General features: G+C 49.0%; 5 protein-coding genes and 1 long non-coding RNA gene across 12 annotated transcripts in view; 5 read left to right on the top strand and 1 right to left on the bottom strand.

The window, feature by feature from the left end:
• The first annotated feature begins 1 nt into the window (after position 1).
• Positions 2 to 3,866, top strand: Ced-12 (engulfment and cell motility Ced-12). The gene is made up of 7 exons (XM_077399278.1): positions 2 to 277; positions 573 to 866; positions 955 to 1,383; positions 1,767 to 2,183; positions 2,257 to 2,694; positions 2,778 to 3,084; positions 3,172 to 3,866. The coding sequence occupies exons 1-7, from the start codon at positions 146 to 148 to the stop codon at positions 3,333 to 3,335; spliced, it is 2,181 nt and encodes a 726-aa protein (XP_077255404.1). The 5' UTR covers positions 2 to 145; the 3' UTR covers positions 3,336 to 3,866.
• On the bottom strand, positions 3,867 to 19,753 carry Patsas (palmitoyltransferase Patsas). 5 transcript variants are annotated; one of them, XM_077399295.1, is made up of 10 exons: positions 11,541 to 11,556; positions 6,694 to 6,990; positions 6,216 to 6,457; positions 6,005 to 6,149; positions 5,782 to 5,907; positions 5,252 to 5,697; positions 4,912 to 5,161; positions 4,675 to 4,847; positions 4,422 to 4,587; positions 3,867 to 4,346 (listed from the first exon to the last, which is right to left on the bottom strand). In XM_077399295.1, exons 2-10 carry the CDS (start codon positions 6,724 to 6,726, stop codon positions 4,143 to 4,145), a joined length of 1,785 nt encoding a protein of 594 aa, XP_077255421.1. In that variant the 5' UTR covers positions 6,727 to 6,990; positions 11,541 to 11,556; the 3' UTR covers positions 3,867 to 4,142. The 5 variants fall into 5 exon arrangements, with proteins under 5 accessions (XP_077255421.1, XP_077255425.1, XP_077255422.1 ...); XM_077399299.1 differs by lacking the exons at positions 6,694 to 6,990; positions 11,541 to 11,556 and adding an exon at positions 19,736 to 19,753; XM_077399296.1 differs by lacking the exon at positions 11,541 to 11,556 and having other exon boundaries at positions 6,005 to 6,119; positions 6,694 to 7,081.
• On the top strand, positions 7,530 to 10,556 carry Atms (RNA polymerase II-associated factor 1-like protein antimeros). Of its 2 annotated transcripts, none has more exons than XM_077399279.1 (8): positions 7,530 to 8,085; positions 8,149 to 8,241; positions 8,344 to 8,668; positions 8,743 to 8,886; positions 8,963 to 9,066; positions 9,162 to 9,378; positions 9,468 to 9,753; positions 9,839 to 10,556. In XM_077399279.1, the coding sequence occupies exons 1-8, from the start codon at positions 7,625 to 7,627 to the stop codon at positions 10,342 to 10,344; spliced, it is 2,136 nt and encodes a 711-aa protein (XP_077255405.1). In that variant the 5' UTR covers positions 7,530 to 7,624; the 3' UTR covers positions 10,345 to 10,556. The 2 variants fall into 2 exon arrangements, with proteins under 2 accessions (XP_077255405.1, XP_077255406.1); XM_077399280.1 differs by having other exon boundaries at positions 7,534 to 8,085; positions 9,468 to 9,744.
• On the top strand, positions 10,917 to 13,052 carry Irbp18 (Inverted repeat binding protein 18 kDa). 2 transcript variants are annotated; one of them, XM_077399323.1, is made up of 4 exons: positions 10,917 to 11,059; positions 11,904 to 12,012; positions 12,104 to 12,260; positions 12,497 to 13,052. In XM_077399323.1, the coding sequence occupies exons 2-4, from the start codon at positions 11,917 to 11,919 to the stop codon at positions 12,610 to 12,612; spliced, it is 369 nt and encodes a 122-aa protein (XP_077255449.1). In that variant the 5' UTR covers positions 10,917 to 11,059; positions 11,904 to 11,916; the 3' UTR covers positions 12,613 to 13,052. The 2 variants fall into 2 exon arrangements, with proteins under 2 accessions (XP_077255449.1, XP_077255448.1); XM_077399322.1 differs by lacking the exon at positions 10,917 to 11,059 and adding an exon at positions 11,331 to 11,382 and having other exon boundaries at positions 12,121 to 12,260.
• Positions 15,045 to 24,211, top strand: part of Galphas (G protein alpha s subunit) — a 31,483-nt gene continuing 22,316 nt past the window's right edge. The window contains exons 1-4 of the mRNA XM_077399312.1: positions 15,045 to 15,926; positions 18,259 to 18,331; positions 20,200 to 20,254; positions 20,993 to 21,112. Of these exons, the coding sequence (XP_077255438.1) occupies positions 15,791 to 15,926; positions 18,259 to 18,331; positions 20,200 to 20,254; positions 20,993 to 21,112 (384 nt within the window). The 5' untranslated portion in view covers positions 15,045 to 15,790. The remainder of the gene's footprint in view (positions 15,927 to 18,258; positions 18,332 to 20,199; positions 20,255 to 20,992; positions 21,113 to 24,211) is intronic.
• On the top strand, positions 21,120 to 23,282 carry LOC143893676 (uncharacterized). The gene is made up of 2 exons (XR_013255881.1): positions 21,120 to 22,435; positions 22,524 to 23,282. It is a non-coding gene; the product is annotated as an uncharacterized LOC143893676 (long non-coding RNA).

Genomic DNA, 24,211 nt, shown 5'->3' with positions numbered 1-24,211 from the left:
GTGCACGTCTCGGGTCGGGATCGCGTTGTGACGGCGGAGACGTCAAAACTCGCCAGCGGATTGTAAACAAACTGGACCGGCGTCACCGGCGTGCGCGAAACATCGTTGTCGCGCGTCTGCGAAGGAACTCGTTCTTATTCCTTTTATGTACACGCAGGCGATCAAAATGCCGGTCCAGAAGGATTCGAACATCGTGAAAATCGCCGTCCAAATGACCGATCAGGTGCCGCAGCTCATCGAGTTCAATCAGAAGCAACCTTTGGCCGGAATTATTCAGGTGCGGTCAATTTTATTGTACTACTGCTATAACGCTAATATAATTTCATCACGATGTTTCATGCGACATCGTAATTTGGTACTTGTGCGGTATACAGGGTGCATCTGACGTAATCGTCCAATTCTGAAAATTTTGTTTAGAAACCAAGCGTCCCACGAAGAAATTTTACCCTATGTTACTTATTTCCGCACGAGGAATTACCCCTCTTTCCAGTTATATATCATTGTATTTCATTGTATTTCAGAGAAGTATCCCGTATAAGAAGGAAAGATAATAGAACGTGCTTTAATTTTAGGAATTGTGTAACGGATGGGGCTTGTCCGACGCGGAGTCATACTCTTTGCAATTTTCGGAAAATAACAATCAGAATTACATTACCGAGAAAAATAGAAACGAGGTGAAGAACGGCAGTATTCTCAGACTGGAGTTTTCACCCTCGAAAACGGCGAGCGATATTTTGGCTAAGCTTAACAATGGAACGGTAGAAGAGAAAGTAGTGGCTCTACGGAAGCTGAGCACGCTCAGCGTGGACGTGACTTTTGCGTTGGAATTTATTAACAAGAAAGGATTGGCATTAATTATTTCACAGGTATGAAAGCCTTTCGTACGAGAATATAGCGTATGACTTTTGTCACGCGTTTATATATATCGTTTTTACGTAACAAATGCTCCGTTAGGTGGAAGGTGGAAAATATAAGGGAAACACGCTTGCGCCGTCCCTTCGATCGTTCGTGGAATTGATGGACCATGGAATTGTATCGTGGGATATATTGGAAACGCCCTTTATCAATAAAGTGGCGAGCTACGTGAATAATCACGCGGTAACTCAGGACACCAGTATAGTCGAAGCTTCTCTAAGTATTTTAGAGAATATAGTCCTAAATTCAACAGGGAAATATGGACAAGTGGAAAAAGAAGTTACTTTTCCTAATCTTGTAATGCATTTGCAGTGCATGAATCCGCAAATTCAACAAAATGCGATAGCTTTGATAAATGCACTGTTTCTAAAGGCTGATCTGCACAAAAGACGAGCAGTTTCTGCTACGTTACAGTCTAAACAAGTCAGGAACGTGTTCTTGACAAATGTCATACAGTCTACTGGACAGGTATGCAACGCGTACGTAACGTATCGATATAGAATTTTTACTAGAGTTACGCTTACCTTTGTCGTTATGATCGAAGAATTTACGTGATTTAAAAAAATTTGAACAACCTGTCTAACTTTACTGGGTTTTGCAGACTAAAATGGGTTATTACGTTGTTTATTGTATACACATAAAGCTCGATCGAAACGAATATCTGTTGTGAGTTGAAAGAAAAAAAATGTTTATTTATTTTCATATAAATGGTACGTGTTTCGTATCTCAAATATTAGGCCAAAACAAAAGTTTTGTTTTCCGTGGTGTATCTGTATAATCGTTAGCGAGTTATTTCCAGCCGATAAACTTTTGTTTTTATCGTTTTTCTAAAAAACATCCCGCTTTCACAGGTCGGGGCAGAAATGGCCCATCAACTCTATGTGCTGCAGACGCTAATGTTGAGTCTTTTGGAACAACGAATGATGACGAAGATGGATCCACAGGATCAAGACGCGCATGACAAAATTAAGGAACTTCGAAGAATCGCCTTCGATACGGAAGGTGCGAATAGTAGTGACGTAACCGCTCGCAAGCAAGGACTTTTCGCCAAGGATTACAAGAAATTGGGTTTCAAGTACGACATCAATCCTGCTCTTGACTTTACCGAGACTCCACCAGGGATGCTCGCATTGGATTGTATGGTATACTTTGCGCGTAATCATACCGAAGCTTACGCGAAGGTCGTTCTCGAGAATTCGTGCAGAGCGGACGAGCACGAATGTCCTTTCGGCAGAACGAGTGTGGAACTTGTTAAATTGCTTTGCGAGGTGAGATGGATTTTCACAAACTTCGAATTATACGTTTAATAATGCACATATAAAATGGACGAATATTAATTAGGTATTACGTATTGGCGAAGCTCCCAGCGAACAGGGTCAGTCTTATCATCCAATGTTCTTTACGCACGATCATCCCTTCGAAGAGTTTTACTGTGTCTGCATAGTTCTGTTGAATAAGACGTGGAAGGAAATGAGAGCAACTACGGAAGATTTTGTCAAAGTCTTCTCCGTTGTACGCGAGCAGATTACTAGGGCGCTTCAATGCAAGCCCACGGGACTGGACAAGTTCAAAAACAAGTTACAACAGCTGCCCTATTCGACAATCACCAACCTCTGGCAACAGGAAAGGACAAACAGGGAAGAATGGGAAAGCCACGCGAGGCCAATTGTTGAACTTAGAGAACAGATTACTCCAGAAATCTTAGAGCTGATTCAGCAGCAACGATTAGGATTTTTGGTGCAGGGTACTAGATTCATGAAATACAGTGCCAGAGGACAAGTATGTATCATTTTGACATAAGATACGTTCGGTGTTACGTATATAAATTATGAACGTTCTAACAAGAATCTCGATATTTTTAGCGGATCAAAGATAAATTTTGGTACGTCCGCTTATCGCCGAATCACAAAGTCTTTCACTATGGAGACTGCGACGAGAAATCGGTGCCGACAATAGACGAACTTCCTACGAAGTTAGCGGTAGTCGAGATTCGAGGATTACTGACCGGCAGAGATTGTCCGCATATGAAAGATTTGCAAAGGCGAAAAACTACGCATCAGTTGGCGTTTTCCTTGGCCTTGGACTCCGTTGAAGTATCTAGTCTCGATTTCGTTGCTCCTGACGAGCAAGTTTTCGATTATTGGACTGACGGCATCAACGCTTTACTCGGTGCGTCCGCATATTCCGCTTACATTTACAAGCGATCCGTGTGCGAGTAATTTTTTTTTTTTTTATTTGCTTTTTCCTTTCTTTCAGGAAATAGAATGACTAGTAAAGAGGCTGAAAATGACTTGGAGACTTTACTATCCATGGATATTAAGTTAAGACTTTTAGACGCCGAAGGGATCGATATCCCGCAAGATCCACCCGCGATTCCCGAACCACCACCAAATTATGACTTTTGCTACGAGTTAAAGTAAAAATTGTAAGTCCGTGCCCGTCTGTTACCATACGATTTGCATCCGTATATTAATTTTTCATAGGCATATTAAGCCGTTGATCTTTGTTCATAAGTAACGATTTTTATATATTTTGTGCATATATTGATATACGATATAGGTTGAGATTTTTCTCTCTCTCTAGATCGTAATTTTCCATTGCGCATTTTAATAATATAGAGAACAGTAGTATATTTTACCAAAGAAACATTTTAAATTTTATATATATATATGTATACGCAGTTTTTTTTTTTTACATTTTTTAAGAACGTATTTATCCCGAAACGAAAATCGCATAGGTAGAAATGACATCACCGTTAATCATGTTGACGATCTATTTTTACAATAATTTAATTAACTCCAAAAGCATCTGACAATATAACTAATCTGTCGTAATATATTTTATACGTATAGTAAGATTTTTTATCTCTATTATGCCATCAGTATTTTATATTAACCTCCATGTGACTAATGTGACTAAACTATAATACATTTAATAAATTGTGAAACTCACACGTTTATAATATATTTATTGAAACATTAACTTATATAAAACTCTCGACTACATCTTTGCAAGTTTGTGCCCTGGCAGCAAAATGTCGCGCGATCTAAACTGTGAAATATAAGAATCTTTCACACAAGTGGTAATAATATTTATGTGCAAATGTACACGTAATTTGAAAAAATAATGTATCGTTGTTACGTAGTGATCGCGCTTGACGCTTCTCTGTGCGAGAGAGAGAGAGAGAGAGAGAGTGCGTGAAATAGATTATTCGGAGATTTATACAATTATATGACGTCCTCAGAAAGAATATGATAATGCTGAAGATCGTTCGTTTGACGATTCGGCGGACAGAGGAGAAATTCGATGAAATTAAGCACGGGTCCTCGACTAAAGGGATTCAAGTATTTGCCCTTCTTATCCCTCAAATACGAGTACCTCTTATAATTGAACATTTCGTTGGTAGTCAAATTCATACACGCATGTAGGACCTATTGAAAAGAAATAACGATAGAAAGTTTGTACATAAAAAATCTGACGACGCACGTAAATGCGTTGTTATCTACCGAGGTACACGTTAGAATCCAGCCGAGTCCGCAAAAGACGAGAGCCTCCAATACACCGAGAACATACAAGAGTTGAATTCCCTCGCGTGCGATGCAATAACAGGCGAAATATAACGTGAAAGAGCAATTTATCGCCACGCACATAACGAACAGGAAGAACCACATTCTGAAAACAAATAGGAGAATTGTAAAAAATTAAGCGATACGATAAAGGTATGTGCACGTATATGCATGTCGGTATCGATCCGTATACCTGTTCCGTAGGCCAACGCAGTTGTATATAAATGGACAGTGATGATCGAAATATGTAACGCATCTGTTGCAAATTCTACAATGTTTAGCCCGGAGGGGCCTGAAACATCTGCAGCTGTGACACAATCGCGATAATAAGACATTCCGTTTCTTCCATTTGTCAAAGTACGGAATCTAAAACAACGCGGGACGTAAACGCGATACGTAATAATTATTTTATAGATATCACGCGCGATACCTGTTTTATCGCCCTGTAATAAGTATCGCTGTTTTGCGGCACATAACCGGGGTCTCTTCTATTAGCCACGATCCACGAAATCCACATGAGGATGTTCCAGTAAATGAAGCAATAATGACTGCCTCGTAAGAGATTCCACGTTAGTGGAATGCACTTGAACAGGTACATTGGGTATCCCCATAGCAGGACGGATATCACGAACAACAGCAACGGTCCTTTGCTGTTGCCCGCTCCGCCGAACAACAGCGCCCTTCGGAAAGCAAACAGCACATAGATTTTTAACATTTTGAGAGAGAGAGGGGAACGTTCCGTTCTTCGTTTAGAAAAATCGAGCGCGAACCATAGCTCGTTGATGGGCGGTATCCATCTGGCGCGGCGCTTCCGTTCCGCCTGCAGAATCCGCACGATCTCCGAGTGGCGATGACTCTTGGCCAGCTGCAACGGTGTCTTGCCGTTTTTGTCTCGCGGTTCAAGCTCGATCTTGCTCTTTTCGCAGAGGATCCGCACGCAGCTGACGTTGCCAGACAGGCAGGCCAGATGAAGCGGCGTCGAACCAAAGTAATCAGGTTTCCGCAGGTCCACTCCGCTGTACATCAACAGCTTGATCAGCTCGGCGTGTCCTTTGTACGCAGCCCAATGCAACGCGGTGTCACCGTTTATGTCGGTCAAGTGTCCCTGCGCGCCGGATCCCAGCAAGAAGGCGGCCGTCGCAAATTTGCCGAACACGCAGGCGGTCATCAGAGGCGTTAAACCCTTAAAATCAGCTGCGTTGACCGCGACTCCCGCCTGAGAAAAATGGAAACGCGACGATAGAGGTGCGAGAACGTTTTGCATTCTCTTTGGACGTTGCAATCCTATCTTCCTATCTACCTTCAACAATACGTGCACTATCGCACCGTGGCCTTTCCGACAGGCCCAGTGTATCGGCCTGGGTCCTTGCGTGCCGAGGCACGGTAGATCGACGGGTCCGCTACGTTCTATCAAATATCTCATGACCTGTTTGAGAAAGACACAAGTTTCACGTCTTCTAGGGTGCTTAAATAATTTTAAGAAACGACGATTTTTTAATGACAATACGTCTCTCGAAACTAACTTGGACCGTGCCATCCAAGGCAGCCCAATGGGCAGGCGTGTATCCCCATTCGTCTCTCGCGCTAAGCACGCTCAGTCCGTTCTTCTCGACCAGTTCCTCGACCGCCTCGATTTCACTGCGACACATACGAACGATCCCTCCGTGTCTACGTCATCGAATTTTTCAAGCGTTTCAGTTTTACGCGACGTAATTCTCTTTCCGAAATTCTCACCCAGCTCTGAGCAACTCGAAGATCCGCTTCGTCTCATCGGTGGGGCTCTGGCCAGTGGTAGCCTCGTCCGCGTAGACGTTGTCGTCGGGACGATTCCTCTGCCGCGTATCCTTGCCGGAACCACGATTCTGATGAGCGGATATCGGCGTGTTCGGTAGATGCCCGACCATGTCGGGATCCGGACTCGGTTCCCATACCGATCGTGCCGCGCCGGGCCCTGCCACAGGGCTCACGGGATACACCTGTAAGGATTACGCGCAATCACGCTTATCGTGGGATTGAGTTTTGCGACAAGACAAGATTGAAGATCGAAGATTGAAAAGTCACGCGTAGCGAGACGTTGCAAGCTATTCGGCAGAACACGGTAATACTCTTGTTCGATAATTATAAACTATATTCGTCGATCGAGCATCGAGGTGATCCGCGTCGTCCTCGTTTATTTTGTTTTATATTTATATATAACATCTTCTCGCCTCACTTTCAACATCTGACTTTTAACGCCGAACTCCATCGCATTCCAGTTATTTCCAGCGAATATCCATATCCCCCGCACTTTCGCGTCGCCTTTTACCTTGCGCAGCGTCGCGAGTTCTGTATTTGTGCGCTCGCGTTCGGATTCGGAAGGCGTTCCGAAGGATGCGCCTCGCCTCGCCTCGCCTCGCGTGGCGATCGTTCCACCCTCCGGGACGGTTAGTCACGAGTCACGAGGAAACATTGGGCCCAACCATGTCTTCCGGGCCTCACCTGGCGGCGCAGCTTATCCAGACCTGCAGACCTGCGGAAAACGCCCGAAAACGAGAACGCAGAGGATAGGTAGAAGCCCTTTTCTCTCGCGCGATCAACGACGTCCGCATTTCTGAGAATGCCGCTCGAGGTTTTGCGCATTCGAATCAATAACGCGGCGACGGAAACGCCTGCGCGCGAGGAGCGCGCGAGAAATTAGGCCGCGACGACGTCGGCGTCGCACGAATACGAGCAACGTCACGAAAAGAGTTGTCAAAGAGTTGAACAAGTTTGACGAAGAGAAGAGTCGCTAAAGTTTTCCGCGCGTGTTCAATCAATAATGGAGTCTCCGATTCCGAGGGTATCGATGCGGTCTCCGACGCAGGTCGTCTCGATACGTCTCGAATTAACAAGTCTTTTGATTTCGCGGCCTTGATCGTGCAGTTCGCATTTCATAACGTCCCAAATACAAAATTTAAGACGTGGAAGTTTCTTGATTTACAGTACTTGGAAAAATTCTTGTTTCGATTTGAAATACGTATTAGTTTTTAATATTATTTTACATTAAGTACTTATACATTTTATTATAATTTATTATTTACATCGTATAAAAATATTCTACGGTAGCATTTGTTCACACGTAAGTTTCGCAAAGTTTCGCGCTTGCGCGTGAGCAGAGAGAAGCTATGAAATATAAAAGTCGTTGTACGAAAACAGAAAAGGATATTCCAAGCACCCCTGTATTTACATGCCTCCTTAAGACGCGTTTGAGTTTGAAACGTAATCAAATTTGCGATTTATGCCAATTTGTTATTTCATTTTCTCGCGCATGCGCGAGAAAAGCGGCACTCCCTTCCCATCTTTCGATTCCTTCGGCCTTCGGCTTCGGCTTCGGCTGCGATCGGGCAATATGGCCTCTGCGTGGACCGCGCGTGACGTACACTACACGGTATCAACGCGGTTATGCGACGCTCGGTCGTGATTCGCGATGGCTTTTGTATCGCGTCGCGAGTTATGAGCCTCGACGTCTGTCGTTGATCGTTGTTAGATCGGCGAGTTCGCGACGCGATAAAATGGCACCTACCATACAAACCAACGGCAATCAAGCTGACAGGGACAAACGCGCGGCGAGACCAGCGGAGAAACGGTAAATAAACGCGCGCACCACGGTTGATCCATAAACGAATACAACTACACAGCGCTTTTTCAGGTCCGAGCTCATATGCAGAGTTAAATATTGCAACGCTCTGCCAGATATTCCGTTTGACCCGAAATTTATAACGTATCCCTTCGAACCGACCAGGTGAGCGATCAGATGTCAAACCGCCAAACTGTCGCTGCGCTCGCGTCTTTTTGCCTTTAATAATAATAATAATAATAATGATTTGCGATGTCCGTAACGCAGGTTTATTCAGTATAATCCGACTTCGTTGGAGCGCAACTACAAGTACGAAGTACTGACGGAACACGATTTAGGCGTGGAGATCGATTTGATAAACAAAGACACGTACGCGGGTGATCCGAACGCTCAATTAGATCCAGCGGATGAAAAGTTGCTGGAGGAAGACGTTCTTACGCCACAGGACTCCAAACGGTCCCGACATCACGCCAGGAGTGTTTCTTGGTTACGACGTACGGAATATATTTCCACGGAAAGTACCAGATTCCAGCCGCAAACGGCGGACAAGGTTGAAGCTAAAGTTGGTTACAGTATCAAGAAGAACTTCAAGGTACGACCCTGCCTTCCGCGCTATGTATTATTTTTACATTTTTTAAACGACAAACGTCACGTATTTTCGATCAGGAGGAAACGTTGTACATGGATCGCGACAGTCAAATAAAAGCTATAGAAAAGACCTTCGAAGACAACGAAAAGCCGATTGAAAGACACTACGGCAAACCGAACGTAGTACCTACGGAAATATTACCGGTATATCCAGACTTCAAGGTACTCGTGCCGAGCGTGCTGTGCGTAAACGATATCTCGTCGTAGCGTATCGTCATCTTTTTATAAATTTTTACAGTTGTGGAAATATCCATGCGCGCAAGTCATATTCGATTCCGATCCCGCGCCAACTGGTCGGTCTGTACCCGCGCAGATCGAAGAAATGTCGCAAGCTATGATACGGTAAGCTCTCGCGATACGTTTGCGTTACGCAACGTGGAAGGAAAGCGATCAACGTAACTTGGATTTTCGCGTTTAAAACAATGTTTCTCTCGCAGAGGTGTGATGGACGAGAGCGGCGAGCAATTCGTAGCTTACTTTTTGCCGTTGGAAGAAACGTTGGAGAAGCGCCGACGGGACTCGACCGCTGGTATCGCGTACGCCGATGAGGAAGAATACGAATACAAAATGGCGAGAGAATACAATTGGAACGTGAAGAGCAAAGCTTCCAAGGGATACGAGGAGAATTATTTCCTCGCGATGAGACAAGACGGGGTGCGTATATCGGCGCGCTCGTGTATCACCGTATCGCGCGTTGTACGATTCCGTGATATTGGTCGCGCTGATCCTCTCGTGTACCGCAGGTTTACTACAACGAACTGGAGACGCGCGTGCGACTGAGCAAACGGCGCCAGAAGGTCGGACAGCAGCCAAACAACACGCGCCTGATAGTGCGTCACAGACCGCTGAACGCCAACGAATTCAGAATGCAGAGATATCGAGAGAAACAATTGGAGCCGCCGGGAGAGGAAGACGAGGACGAAGAGGAGGAAGAGGAGGAGGAGGAGCGGGAGCGGGAGCGGGAGCAAGAGACTACTCGACGAGAGGAAAAGACAGACCGAAAAGATACGGCTGTCAAAGGTTCGCTTTGTACGTTCACCGATAATAGAGAGGACGGGCTATCGTTGTACATCGCTCTGAAAATTTGCCCGCTAACTGGAAACGTTGTTCGTAGGTTCCGAAGCGGAGAACGAGGGAGATTCTCGTGCCTCGTCGAGAGCGTCCTCGCGGGCGTCCTCGCGGGTATCGTCGCGAGCATCCAGCGGAAAATCGCGATCCCGCTCGCGGTCTCGTTCCAACGCCGACTCGAGATCAAGATCCAAATCGAGGTCGAGGTCGAGGTCGAGGTCGAGGTCGAGGTCGAGGTCGAGCGCGCGTTCGCGGTCACGTTCACGCTCACGTTCGCCATCCAAATCTAAATCACCGTCTCGATCGCGCTCGCGTTCTCGGTCGCGTTCGCCGTCCAACGCGCGCGGTAACGCACGATCTCGGTCCGGCAGTCCTCGCGCGAGGAACGCGTCGAGATCGAGATCGCGCTCGGGAACGCCCGCGAAGTCACCGTCGAGATCTCGGTCGAACTCGCGGTCCAAGTCCAGGTCACGGTCGAGATCGAGATCCGGTACCGGTAGCGGTAGCGGGTCCGCTAGCGCGAGCGGCGAAAGCGGCTCCGAGAGCGAGTGACGCGAGACGCGAGACGCTCGACGAGTATCGGTCCGTCATCGCTGTTTAAAAATATTCCGATTCCGGATAGCGGTTCCCCCGTTCCCCGCCGACGTCTCGGAATTCGAAAGAGCGCGTCTTTGACGGTACGAACGTGTACGGAGTAAGCGTTCACAGGGTTTGCGAGTGCTCGGCGGCGCTATCGAAGATACAATAAATTTATATGAGGAAAATGTGTACGTTTTTTTAACCGCGCGTGAGATCATTCCTGCGATATAATCCACCGTTACGTTTCCAAAACAACGCCGCGAACTTTGACGTTTGATTCTGCGACGCACACGTGTGTCGGACTTGAAACTTGTAAGATAAAGGAGTTGTAAGTTGTAAGTATTTCGGGACGTTGCGCGACCGGCGACCGCCGACCCTCAAATTCTCGGGGTAACGCGACGTCGTCGGCCATCGCGATGCAACGTAGTTGTTGGTCGCGCAGCCGGAGGACGCCACGCATCCCGTTTGCCCCCGGCCCCGGCCCGGCACTGCACTCTGCACTTGCAAAAGTTGCAGGTTGCAGGTTGCAGTTTGCAGTTGCAGAGATTCGGTTGCGCGTTGCGTCATCCCGCGACCTATCCGAATGGGTCGGCGGTCGGCGTCGATGCCGAAGGACGCGTGACGATTCCGTATCGCTATCCGAGGATTGCGTCGAAGCGAACGAGTTGGTTCAGGGACTCGACGAGAGGTGAGAGTTCGAGTTCGAGGGAGTAAGTAGATGGAAGAATAAGCGCGAAGGAGAGCCACGTGCCCCGCGCGTGTACACCCGTACGCGTACGTACGTCGCTCCGTTTCCGATCGGGCCGCGGACCATCGGGTTCGTCTTTGTCGCCCTCTCTTTCTCTGGGCATACAATATGGGTATATGTTCGATCAAACGCGTGTATTACGATACGAGCCAAGTTTCTAGGTTAGGTCCACGCGTTGCGAAAGCCATCGTTTCGAGTCACGAGTCACGATGGCGCGGCGTTCGTTATGCGCGACGTAAGGAGAGGAGCATCGTTCGCGCAGCGTACGTATTTCGTACGGTTGTTTGGGTATTTAAATTCGCCATGGGATTTGGAGCACGCGCTGGAGTCTGGAGTACTCGTCGCGTATGCTGAAAACATTGACCCTGAGAGAGAGAGAGAGCGCGCTACGTGCTCCGCGCTCGCTCGCTCTCTATCGTACGTTTATTCATCCGTTCCACCGCGAGGTAAACAAGTCGACGACGGACGACGTCGATTTCACGTGCGCGTTATCGCGCGCCGCGCATTCCCGTGAGCCAGATACGCGGAATAAATGGCGGTACGGCGTGGCGTTTGGCGTTACGCGTTACGATCAGCCGGACGTTGAAACGCCCGAAACATCGATGTCAATATTCGTCGCGCGTCGCACGCATCTAGCATCCACTCGTAGGGAGCACGCGCGTTCCGCCACGCAGGTTTAAACCGGTTTAAACCGCGCGTGGAAAGAAGATCTCGCGGTAGCGACAGAATACACGGTGCGTCGCGCAGCTGAAGAGTTGCGAAACTAACCTTATCCGTGTTTTAGCACGCTACGTTAGATGGCGCCGAAAAATAAAGAAAACGGTAAACGAAAGAAGCAAATGGAGGACGAGGGCGACGAGGATTATCGAAAGAGGCGGGATCGGAATAACCAGGTAATCTATCAGTTTTTTCCACGTAACGCCCGCACGTTATTCGCACACGCGTAATGCGCGTACCATCGTCGTTCGCTCCGCTGTTTCACAGGCTGTAAAACGATCCAGAGTGAAGAGTAAATTACGCACGCAACAAACCTTGGAAAGAGTAACGCAGCTGAAAACGGAGAACGAATTGTTGGAGGAGAAAATTAAAATGCTTACCAAGGAGCTTGGGTTTCTCAAGAATCTCTTTATCGCGCATTCAGGTAGCGTTGAGACAACGTCGCGTCGGCGCGTTGACGTTTCCAATGGCCTAGTTTACACCGATCTCTCGATACGCGTATCAAATAGTATATTTGAACCGATCAGCCAATAATCAAACTTATTTACCAGTTACTTACTATTTAATACGCGTATCGAGTGATCGGTGTAAACTAGGCCTATGACTAACGCGTTTCCGTGTATCGTTATATATATATATTATTTTTTTGTTTTCTCTCAGGAGGTTCCAGTCGCGATACCGAAGCCGTAAATATCCAAGATCTAGATCTAACGGCTCTGCTAGCGGACGAAAACGCCACGGAAGCGTCGCCGAAGACGGGTTCCGCCGAGCCGTAGACCGCGACGAGCTCCACGCGAAGAACGCGCGGCGTGGCGTTAAGTCTGGCTCGCTCGATCGAAACGCGAAGCGGACGTCTTGGAAATATGTTCGCTTCAACGTCGTTGAAAAAGATCACGGATGTACGCGAAGAGCGTTTTCCGAACGCGAGCCTTCCAAGTTGCAGCCGCGTCAGTGACGTACCACCGGCGTCGCGTCGGAGACGGAGAACGCGGTAGCCGGTGGAGCGTAAACGATCTTTGATCTAAACGGCACAAAAAAGCGATTAAACGCACACGCGTGTCGCCGATGTTGCAGCATTTTACGTCGTCGTACGCACGCGTATATGAAAATATAACCGAGAAAGAACATTTTCTTTCAACCGCTTACCGCGTACGAGATACACGTTGTTTCGCTGCGTATAATAAATGGAAAAAAAATATAGCAATGTCAGAATGGGTATACGCATCGTACGTTACGGTAGAGAGCTTTGCGTTACGTTTTATTTAATTTATCGATAACGCATTCGCTTTGTTACGCGTCGAAACCTTGACGCGCGTTCCTCATTCGAGAATAAACGCGAACGCACACAATTAGACCTTTCGTTCGTATCGTTGCCCTATCGCGCTCCTTACCGTGCGTCGCCGCATTACATATACGGAGCTTTTCGTAGTTCGCGGTTGGGCGAACGTTTCGTCAACGACGCCGACGACCCGACGGCTTATTTCGGGAAGCGCGCGCGTACGGCACGAGTATCGCGCGAGAACGCCGCGTGCTTAAAAAATGAAGTCTTCTTTCTCTCGTTTCTTTTTCTTCCGGTTATCACGACCTCGCAGCTCGCAGCTCGCAGCTCGCGGCGTACCGTACGTAAAGTACGGCGGGAAACGTTAGAGAGAAGAAAAATCTAACGTTGCTGGTACGCGGGTTTCGTTAACGCGACGAGCTCGAGGCCGTGGACGGCTCCAGCCGCGCGCGCACCTTATTTTTTCAATTTTTATTTTATACGCCGCTGGGAAAGTTTCGACGAAAGGCGCGCGAACGCGATCGAACGGCCGATGGTTGGCCGAAGGGTCGTCGACGGCAGACGGCACCCGCACGCTTCGATAGCCCGGACGAGCGCTCGCGCGTTTTCCGGTCGATCGTGACGCGGCCTCCTAGATTTTTATTACCTGGGGATACTACGCGTCGAAACTCTCGTTTCGGGGTTTTCGCGACGAAGCGTCGCGGGACTCCAGATTTAGATTTATTTACTTTTAGATACGTGGCTTTCCCGCAAAGCCTGACAACGTCGGTTCGAGTTCGAGGCTGAGACAGCGCGCCGAGGATTCTCTCGGGCACCTCGAGTCCCGCGCGCACACCTGGCCGTCGCGCCGATGGCCTAGCTGCGAGGAACGAGGAACGCCTCGTCTCGAACTCGAACTCGAACGTTTCGGCCGCGAGTCCGCGAGTTTCCTCGATCCTCAGGCTCGGGGCTCAGGGGCGCGAGCTCGGGGAGGAAGCGCGGGTGACGAGAGGGTGCTGGTGCCGCTGCTGCTGCTCGCCGTGATCGTCGACGTCGACGAGAAGCTCGCGGCGGCGCGGCGGCGGCGGAGGATCCGCGGGGGCGAAGGAAGCGGAAGAGCCCGGAAGGCGAACTTTCGGGGGAAAAAAGGAACCGAGAACAGTTTTCCTCTGGATAAGATCTATCTCGCGGTACGAGAGCGAGGAGAAGAGGTGGAGAAGAAGAGTTCGGAATCTCCGATCCGATCTGGTTCGCGTCCAAGTCGAAGAAACGAGACGAGACGAGGCGAGGTCGCGCGTTTTACGCGTAACGCGCGCCGTGTCTTTCCGCTATATCCGTGGTCGCAGACCGGGTTTTTCCTAGGCGCGGGTGGCCTCTTCGCGGCTCGGCGCCGCCACCGCGCGAGCGGTACGCGGATCGCGATCGCGGGGTAACTCCGGCGTCCCGACGTCGTCGTCGCCGTAGTCGTCGCACCCCACCACGCGCGCCACGCGCCGTCGGCTGGGCACGCGGAGTCGGAGTCGGAGAGCGGCCGGCCGGAGACGTCGGGCCCCGCGCCGTCGGCTCCCCGCCGACCGCCGACCGAGACGTTCGCGACGGCCCCGTCCCCCCCGCTCGCTCGCGCTCTCTCTCTCTCTCGCTTCGACGCGAGCGAGCGAGGCGAGGCGAGGCGAGAGAGGTTGGTCGGCTCGGCGCGCGACGCACCGCGCACCGCGAGCGCGAGAGAGAGGGAGGGAGGGAGAGCGAGCGTGACACAGGCACAGGCACAGGGACACTCTTCACTCTTCGCTCTCTCAGTCCTCGGTCGCCCGGCGAGCGGAGCGCCGAGTCCATGGTGCGCGGTGGTCGTGGTGGTTGTGGTTCCGCGGGTGGCAGTGGATGCAGCCGTCAACGTCAAGTGTGCTCGTGCTCGTGCTCGTGCTCGTGCTCGTGACGCGAGACCGTGAGTGCCGCGCCGCGCCGCGCCGGGAGCCGGGAGTCGGACGTCGAACGGTCGAACGCGTAGAGACGCGTACGCGAGACGCGAGAGACGGACGAACGGCTCGGTCGTCGCCGTCGCCCGTCGCCGTCGTCGCCGAGTGAACGCGAGAAAGAAGATCGAAGGGAAGGAGCCGAAGAGAGGAGCGAGAAATAGAGCGAGAATAGTTTCAGCGAGAACGAGAGAGGAGAGACGTCGATCGGGGTGGAAGCGCGCGCGGGCGCGGGCGAGCGAGACCGTGACGAACGGAACGGCGGAACCGGAGGACGGCGGACGGCGGGATTCGCGGAACGGGAGCGAGTGTAGCGCTCGTACCGCGGCGGCGGGATTCGGGGCGCTTTTCGAACCGCGGCGGCGGACCCGCAGCGGCAGCGGTAGCGGCGGCGCGGGCGGCGGCGCTGCCGTGAACAACGACGACGACGGCGACGACGACGACGAGGACGAGGACGAGGACGACGACGAGGTCGTCGCGGCGGCAGCAGCCGCCGGTGCCGGCGATCGCGCGATCGCGAGCCGTCGTCGTCCGTCCCCATCCGTCTCCCGCGCGTCCTACCTCTCGCTCAACTCCGCCACCGCCACCGCCGTCTACGCGACCCGCGAGGCCGACGGGTCCCGCGCTTCCGCGACGCTAGACGCCAACGTTAACGTCAACGCCAACGCCAAGGCCAACGGGAGAAACGGTGAGGGCGAGCCGCGCGTATCCTTCCCGTGGTGTGTCATGGGGTGTTTCGGCAGCCAGAGCAAAAACAGTCAGGATGAAAGCAAAAATCAGAAGAGACGGTCCGACGCCATCACCAGACAGCTCCAGAAGGACAAGCAGGTCTACCGGGCTACCCACAGGCTGCTCCTCCTCGGTGAGTCTCTCTCTCTCTCTCTCTCTCTCTCTCTCCCGCGTACGATCCGGCCAGTGCGCGGTGCGCGGTGCCGCGGGCCACGGGTTTCCATCTACGAATCTACAGAAAATTTTAGCGCTCCTCCTACGATTGAAACCGCTTTTCAATCTCTCGCGGGACGTGGGGAGGCGCGTCGAGATTTTTCGTCGAGGTGGGCCACGGGGTATCGGAATCGGACAGGGCCCGCGGGCCGTCCGTCGGTTTCGGACAAAGAGAGCCCGGAGCCGACCAGCCGTCCGGTCGGCCGCTGTCGCGATGTTCGCTGGCGCGTACGTCAATTTTATCGATCGTCGTACGAGCACGGGCACCCACCGATATATCCACCGGCCGCCTCGTGTTTCTAGGGTTTGTACCCTTTTCGTCGCTTCCGATCCTCGTCTCTTTCACCGTTCTCTTCTCCCCCCTCTCTCTCTCTCTCTCTCTCTCTCTCTTCTGTCCTCTTGTCTCCTGGCTGTAATTTAAAATTCTGCTTTTGCGCTTTCATTATATCGTTACGCGCCGTGTCTTATACGAGCTAGGATAGATCCCTCTTTTCTCCTCTTCGATGATTCGAGCGAGAGTCGCGATATCTTTTTAGTACGTTTGATCAAATTCGCGCGTTCCAGCGATTTACGTTGCCGTCGAACGTATATTTTCCGTTGTTTCGGAGAGCAATATTTTTTTCGCGATATATTTTTATCGCTTCAGATTTTGTTTCGTCCGTATACGTATATCGCTCCGTATACGCGTTCCGCCTCTCTCCGCGAAACTTTTTCCGACGGATAAACTGAACCGATAAAAACCTCTCTCTTCCGCTTCCCGTATCTCCGATGTACGTTATTGGATCGCGACACGATCGCGTCTGTAAAAAACTTTGACTCATATTTGTAGCGAGTACGTATCTCAACGTACGTTGCGTTTCGGAATGCCGTTTGGTTTTGAAAGGAACGTTTTTCTCGCGATCGGACTTCTCTCTCTTCTATTTCGCGTGTTTGTCCTTTCTGTGCCGGTACATGCGTTCGCGCGAAAAACATTGACGCGGCGTGCCTGTTTCCCGGCGCGCGTCCACGTTCGCCTTCCCGTTATCCGCCGTTTACGTAGGTCGTCGTTCCACGTCGATGCGAATGCGCGTCGTCGTCGTCGTCGTCATCCTCGCCGTCGACGCGGCGGTGGCGACGGCGCGGCGGCGGCGCGGGCGACGGACGGAGCGACAGCTGTCGCCGTCGCGTTTCCTCCTCGCGCGTCGTTACGGCTCTGCGCGCGGCCGCGTGGATCCCCCGCTCGCGTCGTCGCGTCCGCGGGAATCTTCGGGAAAAAAATATCCAAAGCCAAAATGAACGATCGAACGCGTCCATCCGCGGATACGTGGTCGTTGTGCGTATCTGCGGACGTACGTAAACGTAAACGAGTCCAACGGCGTAAACGTTGCGAATAGATACAACGGCAACGGCTCTTGTTCCTCGTAATACTTGCGAAACTTTATTTCTCGCGACTTACTTAATCAGGCTTATATCGGGGACGCGCGTAATGCTCCTGAGAGACGTGGAAGATGGCGAGCGTAAACTTTCGTCGACTTATCGCTCACTTGATTAGCGAGTTCTTAACTGAACGAGACGTTCTCGGAGTTTAACGTCGGGCGCGCGAATATTTAACGTTTGAACGCGCGAGTTGAGCCAAATGTTATATAAAATGAGCAGATATGAGTAGCGTTATATATATATATGCGCGTGGGAGTATCGAGAATACGAAAATAATGGTGATGTGAAATCGTGAGCTTTGAACGTATATATATACGTACGTTAAATCGCGGAAAGTTAAAAAGCTTGCAGGCGTTTCGCTCGCGGCTGGTTTGCGAGGGAGGCGTCAAAGGGGGTGGTTTAATTTAACCCCATTGCGATCTAGGTCATCGTGATCCCGTACGTCCGAAAATCATCTCGGTTTATTTTAGAGCCGAGCTCTGAAATGAATTTAAAATGACGTCGGAGCGGATTTCCCCGCGAGCCGCGAAAATGGCGCGTAAACGCGCACTCTCGTCGCGCGACGTATCGTTGAACCCGCGGATGCCTTATCGCGGGCGATCGATAACCGTTGTACGCGCTGTACGGCTGATGAAATCTCAATTTTTGTGACCGGCGTCGGGCGACGTTGGACGACGGGAGATATTCTTTCGCGCGCGTATCGCGTATTAGCTGTATTAAGTAGGTACGTCGCGCGCGGAGTGGCTGGCAAGCACCGCGCAGCACCGCGGCCCGCGGCGGCAACGACGCCGGGGAGCGGGGAGATTAACGTCACGATGATTTTCGCCCTGTTTCAGGAGCGGGAGAGTCCGGCAAAAGCACGATCGTCAAACAGATGAGGATACTGCACGTCAATGGTTTCAGCGAAGCGTAAGTTTTACTTGAAGGAAAAAAAAAGAAAAAAAGGGGGGCCACGCGCGGTCCGGCCCCGGCCGCGTCTCATCGATTGGCTTTCGTTCGCTTAAATTCCCCGGCCCTGTCCATTCTAATCCGGCGATGTGTCGTTAACCCATTAAAGGAGGGCCGTAATCTCTCCTTTGTTTCCGCGAGGCTTTTCATCGCGAGGCTCGCATTACGATTAAATGTCGGCGGAATACGATCGTACTCACGCGAGCCGTTTGCGAAACGCGAGGCCACCGTGCGCCTCGAGGTACGTTCGTTGAATTTTGCCGGAGCATCTTCTTTCGCTGCGAAACGGTTTAGCTCGAGTCTCGAGTGTCGAGTCTCGAATCTCGAGACGGTTTCCGAGAAGGCGAATCACGAAACGTAGCTTCGTTCGTTTCTTTTTTTTTTGTTACTTAAATCGTATCTCGAGAATCGTCCGCGAGAGATCGAAACGCAAATTGTAGCGCGCGATTAATTTTTTAACGCGCGTTCCGCGAATGATTCGTGACCGGTTTCAGGCCGCTGTGTCAGCGATATCGACGCGTGCCTGATACGGATCCATTATATTACTACTTCCTTTATTATTTTCCAAATATGCGAATTATGCGATCCATTCACCGCGGGTTATCTATTCGCGCCACGTATCTTCACTTTTCTCTGCGCGATTGTACGATATCTTCGAAATGCATTTTTTTTTCCAGAGATGACCTTATTTTATATCGTTCGACGCTCTCTTCTCGCTTCGTTGAAACGAGAAGAGCGTTTAATCTTCTTTTGTTCATCGGTGTTCCGCATGATTTCTCTACTTCCTCGATACGCGCGATTATCTCTCTTTTTTCCATTTTTCACGCGCCTATTTTTCTAGACTGCTAATTTACGATATCTTACGTAGGATATTTTATTTCACTTGGTTTCCTCGGTCTTTCGCTGATCCGCGATAGAACGGAGATCTCTCGTCTTTGAGGAGCATTGGTCGCACGCGTCGATATTTCGTAATGTCCTTTTTTTTAATTTATTTTACACGGACGTCAGCGGTAGATATACTTTTCAATTTTTACGTTCGCGATAGAACGCGTACTAACGAAAGCCGAAGTTAAACCAAAGTTGTTTATCTCTGAGCTTTTGCGTCGCTGTGAAAATACATTTATATGTATATTGCCGAAATAGGATATTTGCTACGCGGGTAGAGAATCAGAGGCAATCGAATACGATGATGTTAAGGTAAATAAACCACGTGACTCATATGTGTACTCGTACTGTTTTCCACCCGTTTTAAACGTTGATAACGGAGCGGAAAATTGGAGCCTCTTATTTCTACATTTCGCGATAACTTCTTTCTCAATCTCTACCGATTGAGTACCCCAAGTTTTTTTTTACTTGTTTACTTACTTTGCGCCCCGCGACGAGTCCTTAATTTCTTGAATGTCGACGTTCTTTCAGTTTCTATAGAGAATGTCTTTTGAACGAGAGAGTTTGCCTCTTCGACCGGAATCTTTGAAAACAGACGGTTCCAGAAATACGCATTATTGATCGGCCGTGAGAGTTCTCCTGCGAGTTCTTTTAAACGCGTGGTAGTTGGCCGCGCTAAAATTATCGACGTGGTCCGGAAATACCGATAAAAGAACGCACGGTCCGCGCTATCGTTTCATTCGGCTCGTGACTCGCGCGTTATTGCCGCGGGTCGACTGCTCGACCTACTCTTACGTTACTGTACGTCTGTACGATGCGCATTGTTGATCGTTAGTCGATGGTTGGTTGACGTACCGTTAGTCACGTTTAATTACGCGGTTCGACAACGACGTGGCGCCGGGTTTCTAACAACGTTAACGTTCGACGTACCTTTGTGTTCACAGGGAAAAGCGGCAAAAGATTGAAGATATTAAGAAGAATATTAGGGACGCCATTTTAGTAAGTACATATCGCCTTTCCTCTATTCTTTCGCGTGAAACGTCAATATCTATTACGCGAGAATTAAAATCAAAAGGGAGAGAGAGGTTGTGTAATTTTGCGAGCAGATTTAGTTGGAAATTATAATTTATCGATCCATTCTCTCTTTTACTTCGTACCCTTTTTTGTTCGGTGATGACGCGCTCGATAGTCGACGTTTCGTTAATGTTCGTGCATCATGGATTTTGCGTTTGTTCCCGAACGAAATTGTATACTAGACATATACGTACGTATAAATCATAAATTATCGCGCTCGAAATAACACGCGACATAACCGTTACGTGACACGCGCAAATTCGGGATATCAAATGTATAGCTGCGAGAGCGTTGTCACCGATTTACATCGTCAAGCTTTTGCCCTCCAGGCAAAATGCAATCACTTCCGTACACTGCGTTGACGCAAATGGCGCTACCTCCAATGATTTCTCGGTTCTCGCATATGCACGTCTTGCGAAGTAATTAACGGTGTGACGACGATTGCGACGAATCGGTAACTACGATAAAAATAAAAACGATTCTAGCGAGGATATTATAGATGAAAGATATAGTGATTTATTTTACAGAATATTTAGACTACCTAACATTTATATCTAGCGAAAACATTTTTCGAGAAGATAATCAATATTTTCTTTAGAGGAGAGCGATGAAAAATGAGAGAAAGAGAGAGAGAGAGAGAGAGACGCGTTGTTTCTTTTGCAGACGATAACCAGTGCGATGAGTACGTTAACGCCGCCCGTTACGCTGGGGGATCCGGCGAACCAGAGCAGAATGGACTATGTCCTGGAAGTCTCGTCTTCCCCAGACTTTGATTATCCTCCGGTGAGTCAGCCACAGCTTATTTGCGTTGCACGTCGCGTTGTATATTTCCCCGCTGCGCGAAACGAGACGCGGGCTTCATCTTTGCGCACTCGCGAAGGAAGGTAACTCACTTACTCATCGACCTTCCCACCGCGCCGCGAATTATCGTAAGAAGGAATCCCCGGGCCGATCTTCAAAGTTGCGTCGCGTAGAATTCGTTCGTTTCTAAACACGGATAAATTAAATTGCAAATTGCGTTAATTCGACCGAGATGGAAACGAGAACGCGCACCGTTTGACGTCGAGACGCTTCGTGCGCGCTTTATCTCGCGTTCGTGTTATCTCAACGCACCGTCCTACGTTAAAATTTTGAGCGCAGTTGTCGATAACTCGCGCAACTGTAATACATATCGCTCGTATACGTATAGTTATATTCCCTTGTGTTAATTTTTGCGAAATTAAAATTTACGTTGCACTGATTGCTTTGAACGCTGTATCGTCCGGTATTTGCACGCGTTTGTTTCTGACGTGCGGAATCTCGCTACGTTACAAAGTCTCGCGCAATTAACATATATCATTCTGACGACGACGGTTGTGCGATCGTATTGACGATATATACGATCTGTATGGGATATCGATAATTTTTATAACGTATCAACGCGCGCACGAAGATGAAACAATAAGTTGTTTAATAACTGTTCCTCCGTAATGTTTCGATTGTTTTTGTCTCGGACGTTACGCGTTACAAACTCCTAGAATACTCGGAGCAGCTCTTTGCGATTAGCGCGCGCACAGGCGCGCAGGCGGCGCGTAACGGTGATACGTGTGTGGCGTAATGGACGACGGCAACGAAATTTACTTAACGATCGTCGCGGCGACATTTCTTAGCGTCTCGTTAAACCGACGCGGCGCGGCGCGGCGCGGCGGCGAACGCACATCTGCGGATTAACGTAACGAGGCACGCAACATATGCGTACGTATATACATACATATGGACTCTCGACGTGAGAACCGCTGCGTGGCACGATCTGTGTTTACAATGTTTACACAGCCACCGCACATGTTAGTGCGCTATATAGTATCCTGTACTACGACGTGCTGCGCCATTTCTCATGTATGTACGTACGTACGTACGTTACGTACACACGCGATATCTCTCACGTGTGCTCGCAAATTCATGCGATCATTATACTCGTACATAACGGGAATTTACATCGATCGATGCGAATTCTCTGTCCCTGTAAGGGATTTCAGTGCGCCGAGTCTCACAATCTGTAAAAGGGACGATCCAACTAGCGCCGGTAAAAAGGTTGCGAATACGTATCTCGATGACCGAATAAAACAGGTATTTGCTGCAACTGAATTAATTACGGTGATTGATTTACTTATGTAGTACTTGTATCAAGTTAAACCTTTACTTGATGCGTTCTTAGGAGCGTCCGACTGAATTTGCTCGTGCTGCTTCGAGATTCCCGATTGAGGCGTTCAAGGGATAATCTCGAGACACAGCGTTCGAGGGAGAGATACCGCGAGAGGAAAACGCGCGAGAACGGATTCGAAATGCGCGACACGGCTCGAAATAAAATCGTCGCGTCGCGACGCGACGAAATAATCCGCGCATTTTGCGTCATTCGGCGAATCGCAACGTGCACGCGCGATGTTACGCGTGTATCTGTATATACGGCGCATCGTCTTTGCCAAACGGACACCAGAGTGGTCCATTATTTGTTATCACGTGCCTGCATTCGTTGGTCGACGATGCATCCGGATTAATTGAATTATTAAATTGTTTTGCGCCGATTTTTTTGCGCGATTCAATCTTTCGAACCTAATACATTGCGCGCTAACTCGCTAATGATTCGCGCAATATTTACGAGTGACATCCGCAAAACATTACGCTTTGCGTCTTCCGTCTACTTTGTATCGCTAAAGAGAGAGCGCTCGATGATTTCCATCATTATTTCCAGACCGTCGGCGCGTCGCGAGGTAACAAATTGATAAATCCATTTTTTTCAGAATTCAAGAAAATTTTAATTAATATTCTCTTTTTTTTAATGCACCGTCGCATCTGTCTCTTCATTCTTTAATTTAAGATTACGCAGGGAATACGGAACGAGCATTGCATCATACATAGAGGCTTTTGCTGTTTATTGCATTAATTTAAAAAAAAAAAAAAAAAAAAAAAAAGGAAATCAATATTGTACCTGGCATATCGCTGACATTATTTTTGCGACTGGAAGACACAAAGCAATACATATGATATATCTCGATTGCTTCTCGCGAATTCTGCCGTCATCTTGTACGATTCGTGTTTAATTTGTCACTGTCATTCGGCTCTTCACATATGCGTGAGATAAGAGAGAGGAGGCGGCGGTGTTTCGCGGAAATTTATTTTAGGAAAATTCTAGGCTTAATTTCGACACAGGCTCGAAACTCGAAACACATCGGCAGCGATGCGGTTCTTTACTTACGAAACGATTGATATATAATCGGCGCATATTAACTTGCAAATAATGTAATAACGATGCGAAAATAATGTTAAAAATTGAAATTACATAAGACGTAGAGAATGCCGATGCTTGAAATATTCACTCGAAAATGTGTAATACGTAATTTTAATTTTTTAAATAATCCTACTTGGGTATTTTGTATTTTTACTGAAGAGGCGAACGCGCGAACGCGGATCGGTATACCTAGGTACTATATGTACGTATACGTATATTATTTCAGAAGGTGTGTCGTGGTATGGTGAAACATTTCAGACACGAGAGGATGCAACGTAATAAATGCCAAATTAAATATAAATATTGAAATAGCGACTCCCGCACTCGTATTATTTCGCGTTAAATATACGAATTACACTTATTGTTAATCTGTAAGGCGAGTCTTCTCGGGAGGCTTTTACCCGCACGCTACACGTGACGTTTACAACGTGCGTGTACGTGTCCCTATATTTTTAGCCGAGTTACATGCGCTTTGCGGCGGCGCGGTGTTTAGGGACTTAGCGAGAGAATGACGCGTTTGGACGAAATTATTGGTACGTGCATAATCGCGATAATAGGCGGAGACACGGCGTGGCATCGACACACGGCGATCCTTCCTCGCGCGCGGCGAACGACGG

This window comes from Temnothorax americanus, unplaced genomic scaffold (assembly GCF_048541705.1).
Source record: "Temnothorax americanus isolate GAGA-0224 unplaced genomic scaffold, ASM4854170v1 Scaffold124, whole genome shotgun sequence".
NCBI lineage: Eukaryota > Metazoa > Arthropoda > Insecta > Hymenoptera > Formicidae > Temnothorax > Temnothorax americanus.
This window is presented reverse-complemented; position numbering and strand designations above follow the sequence as displayed.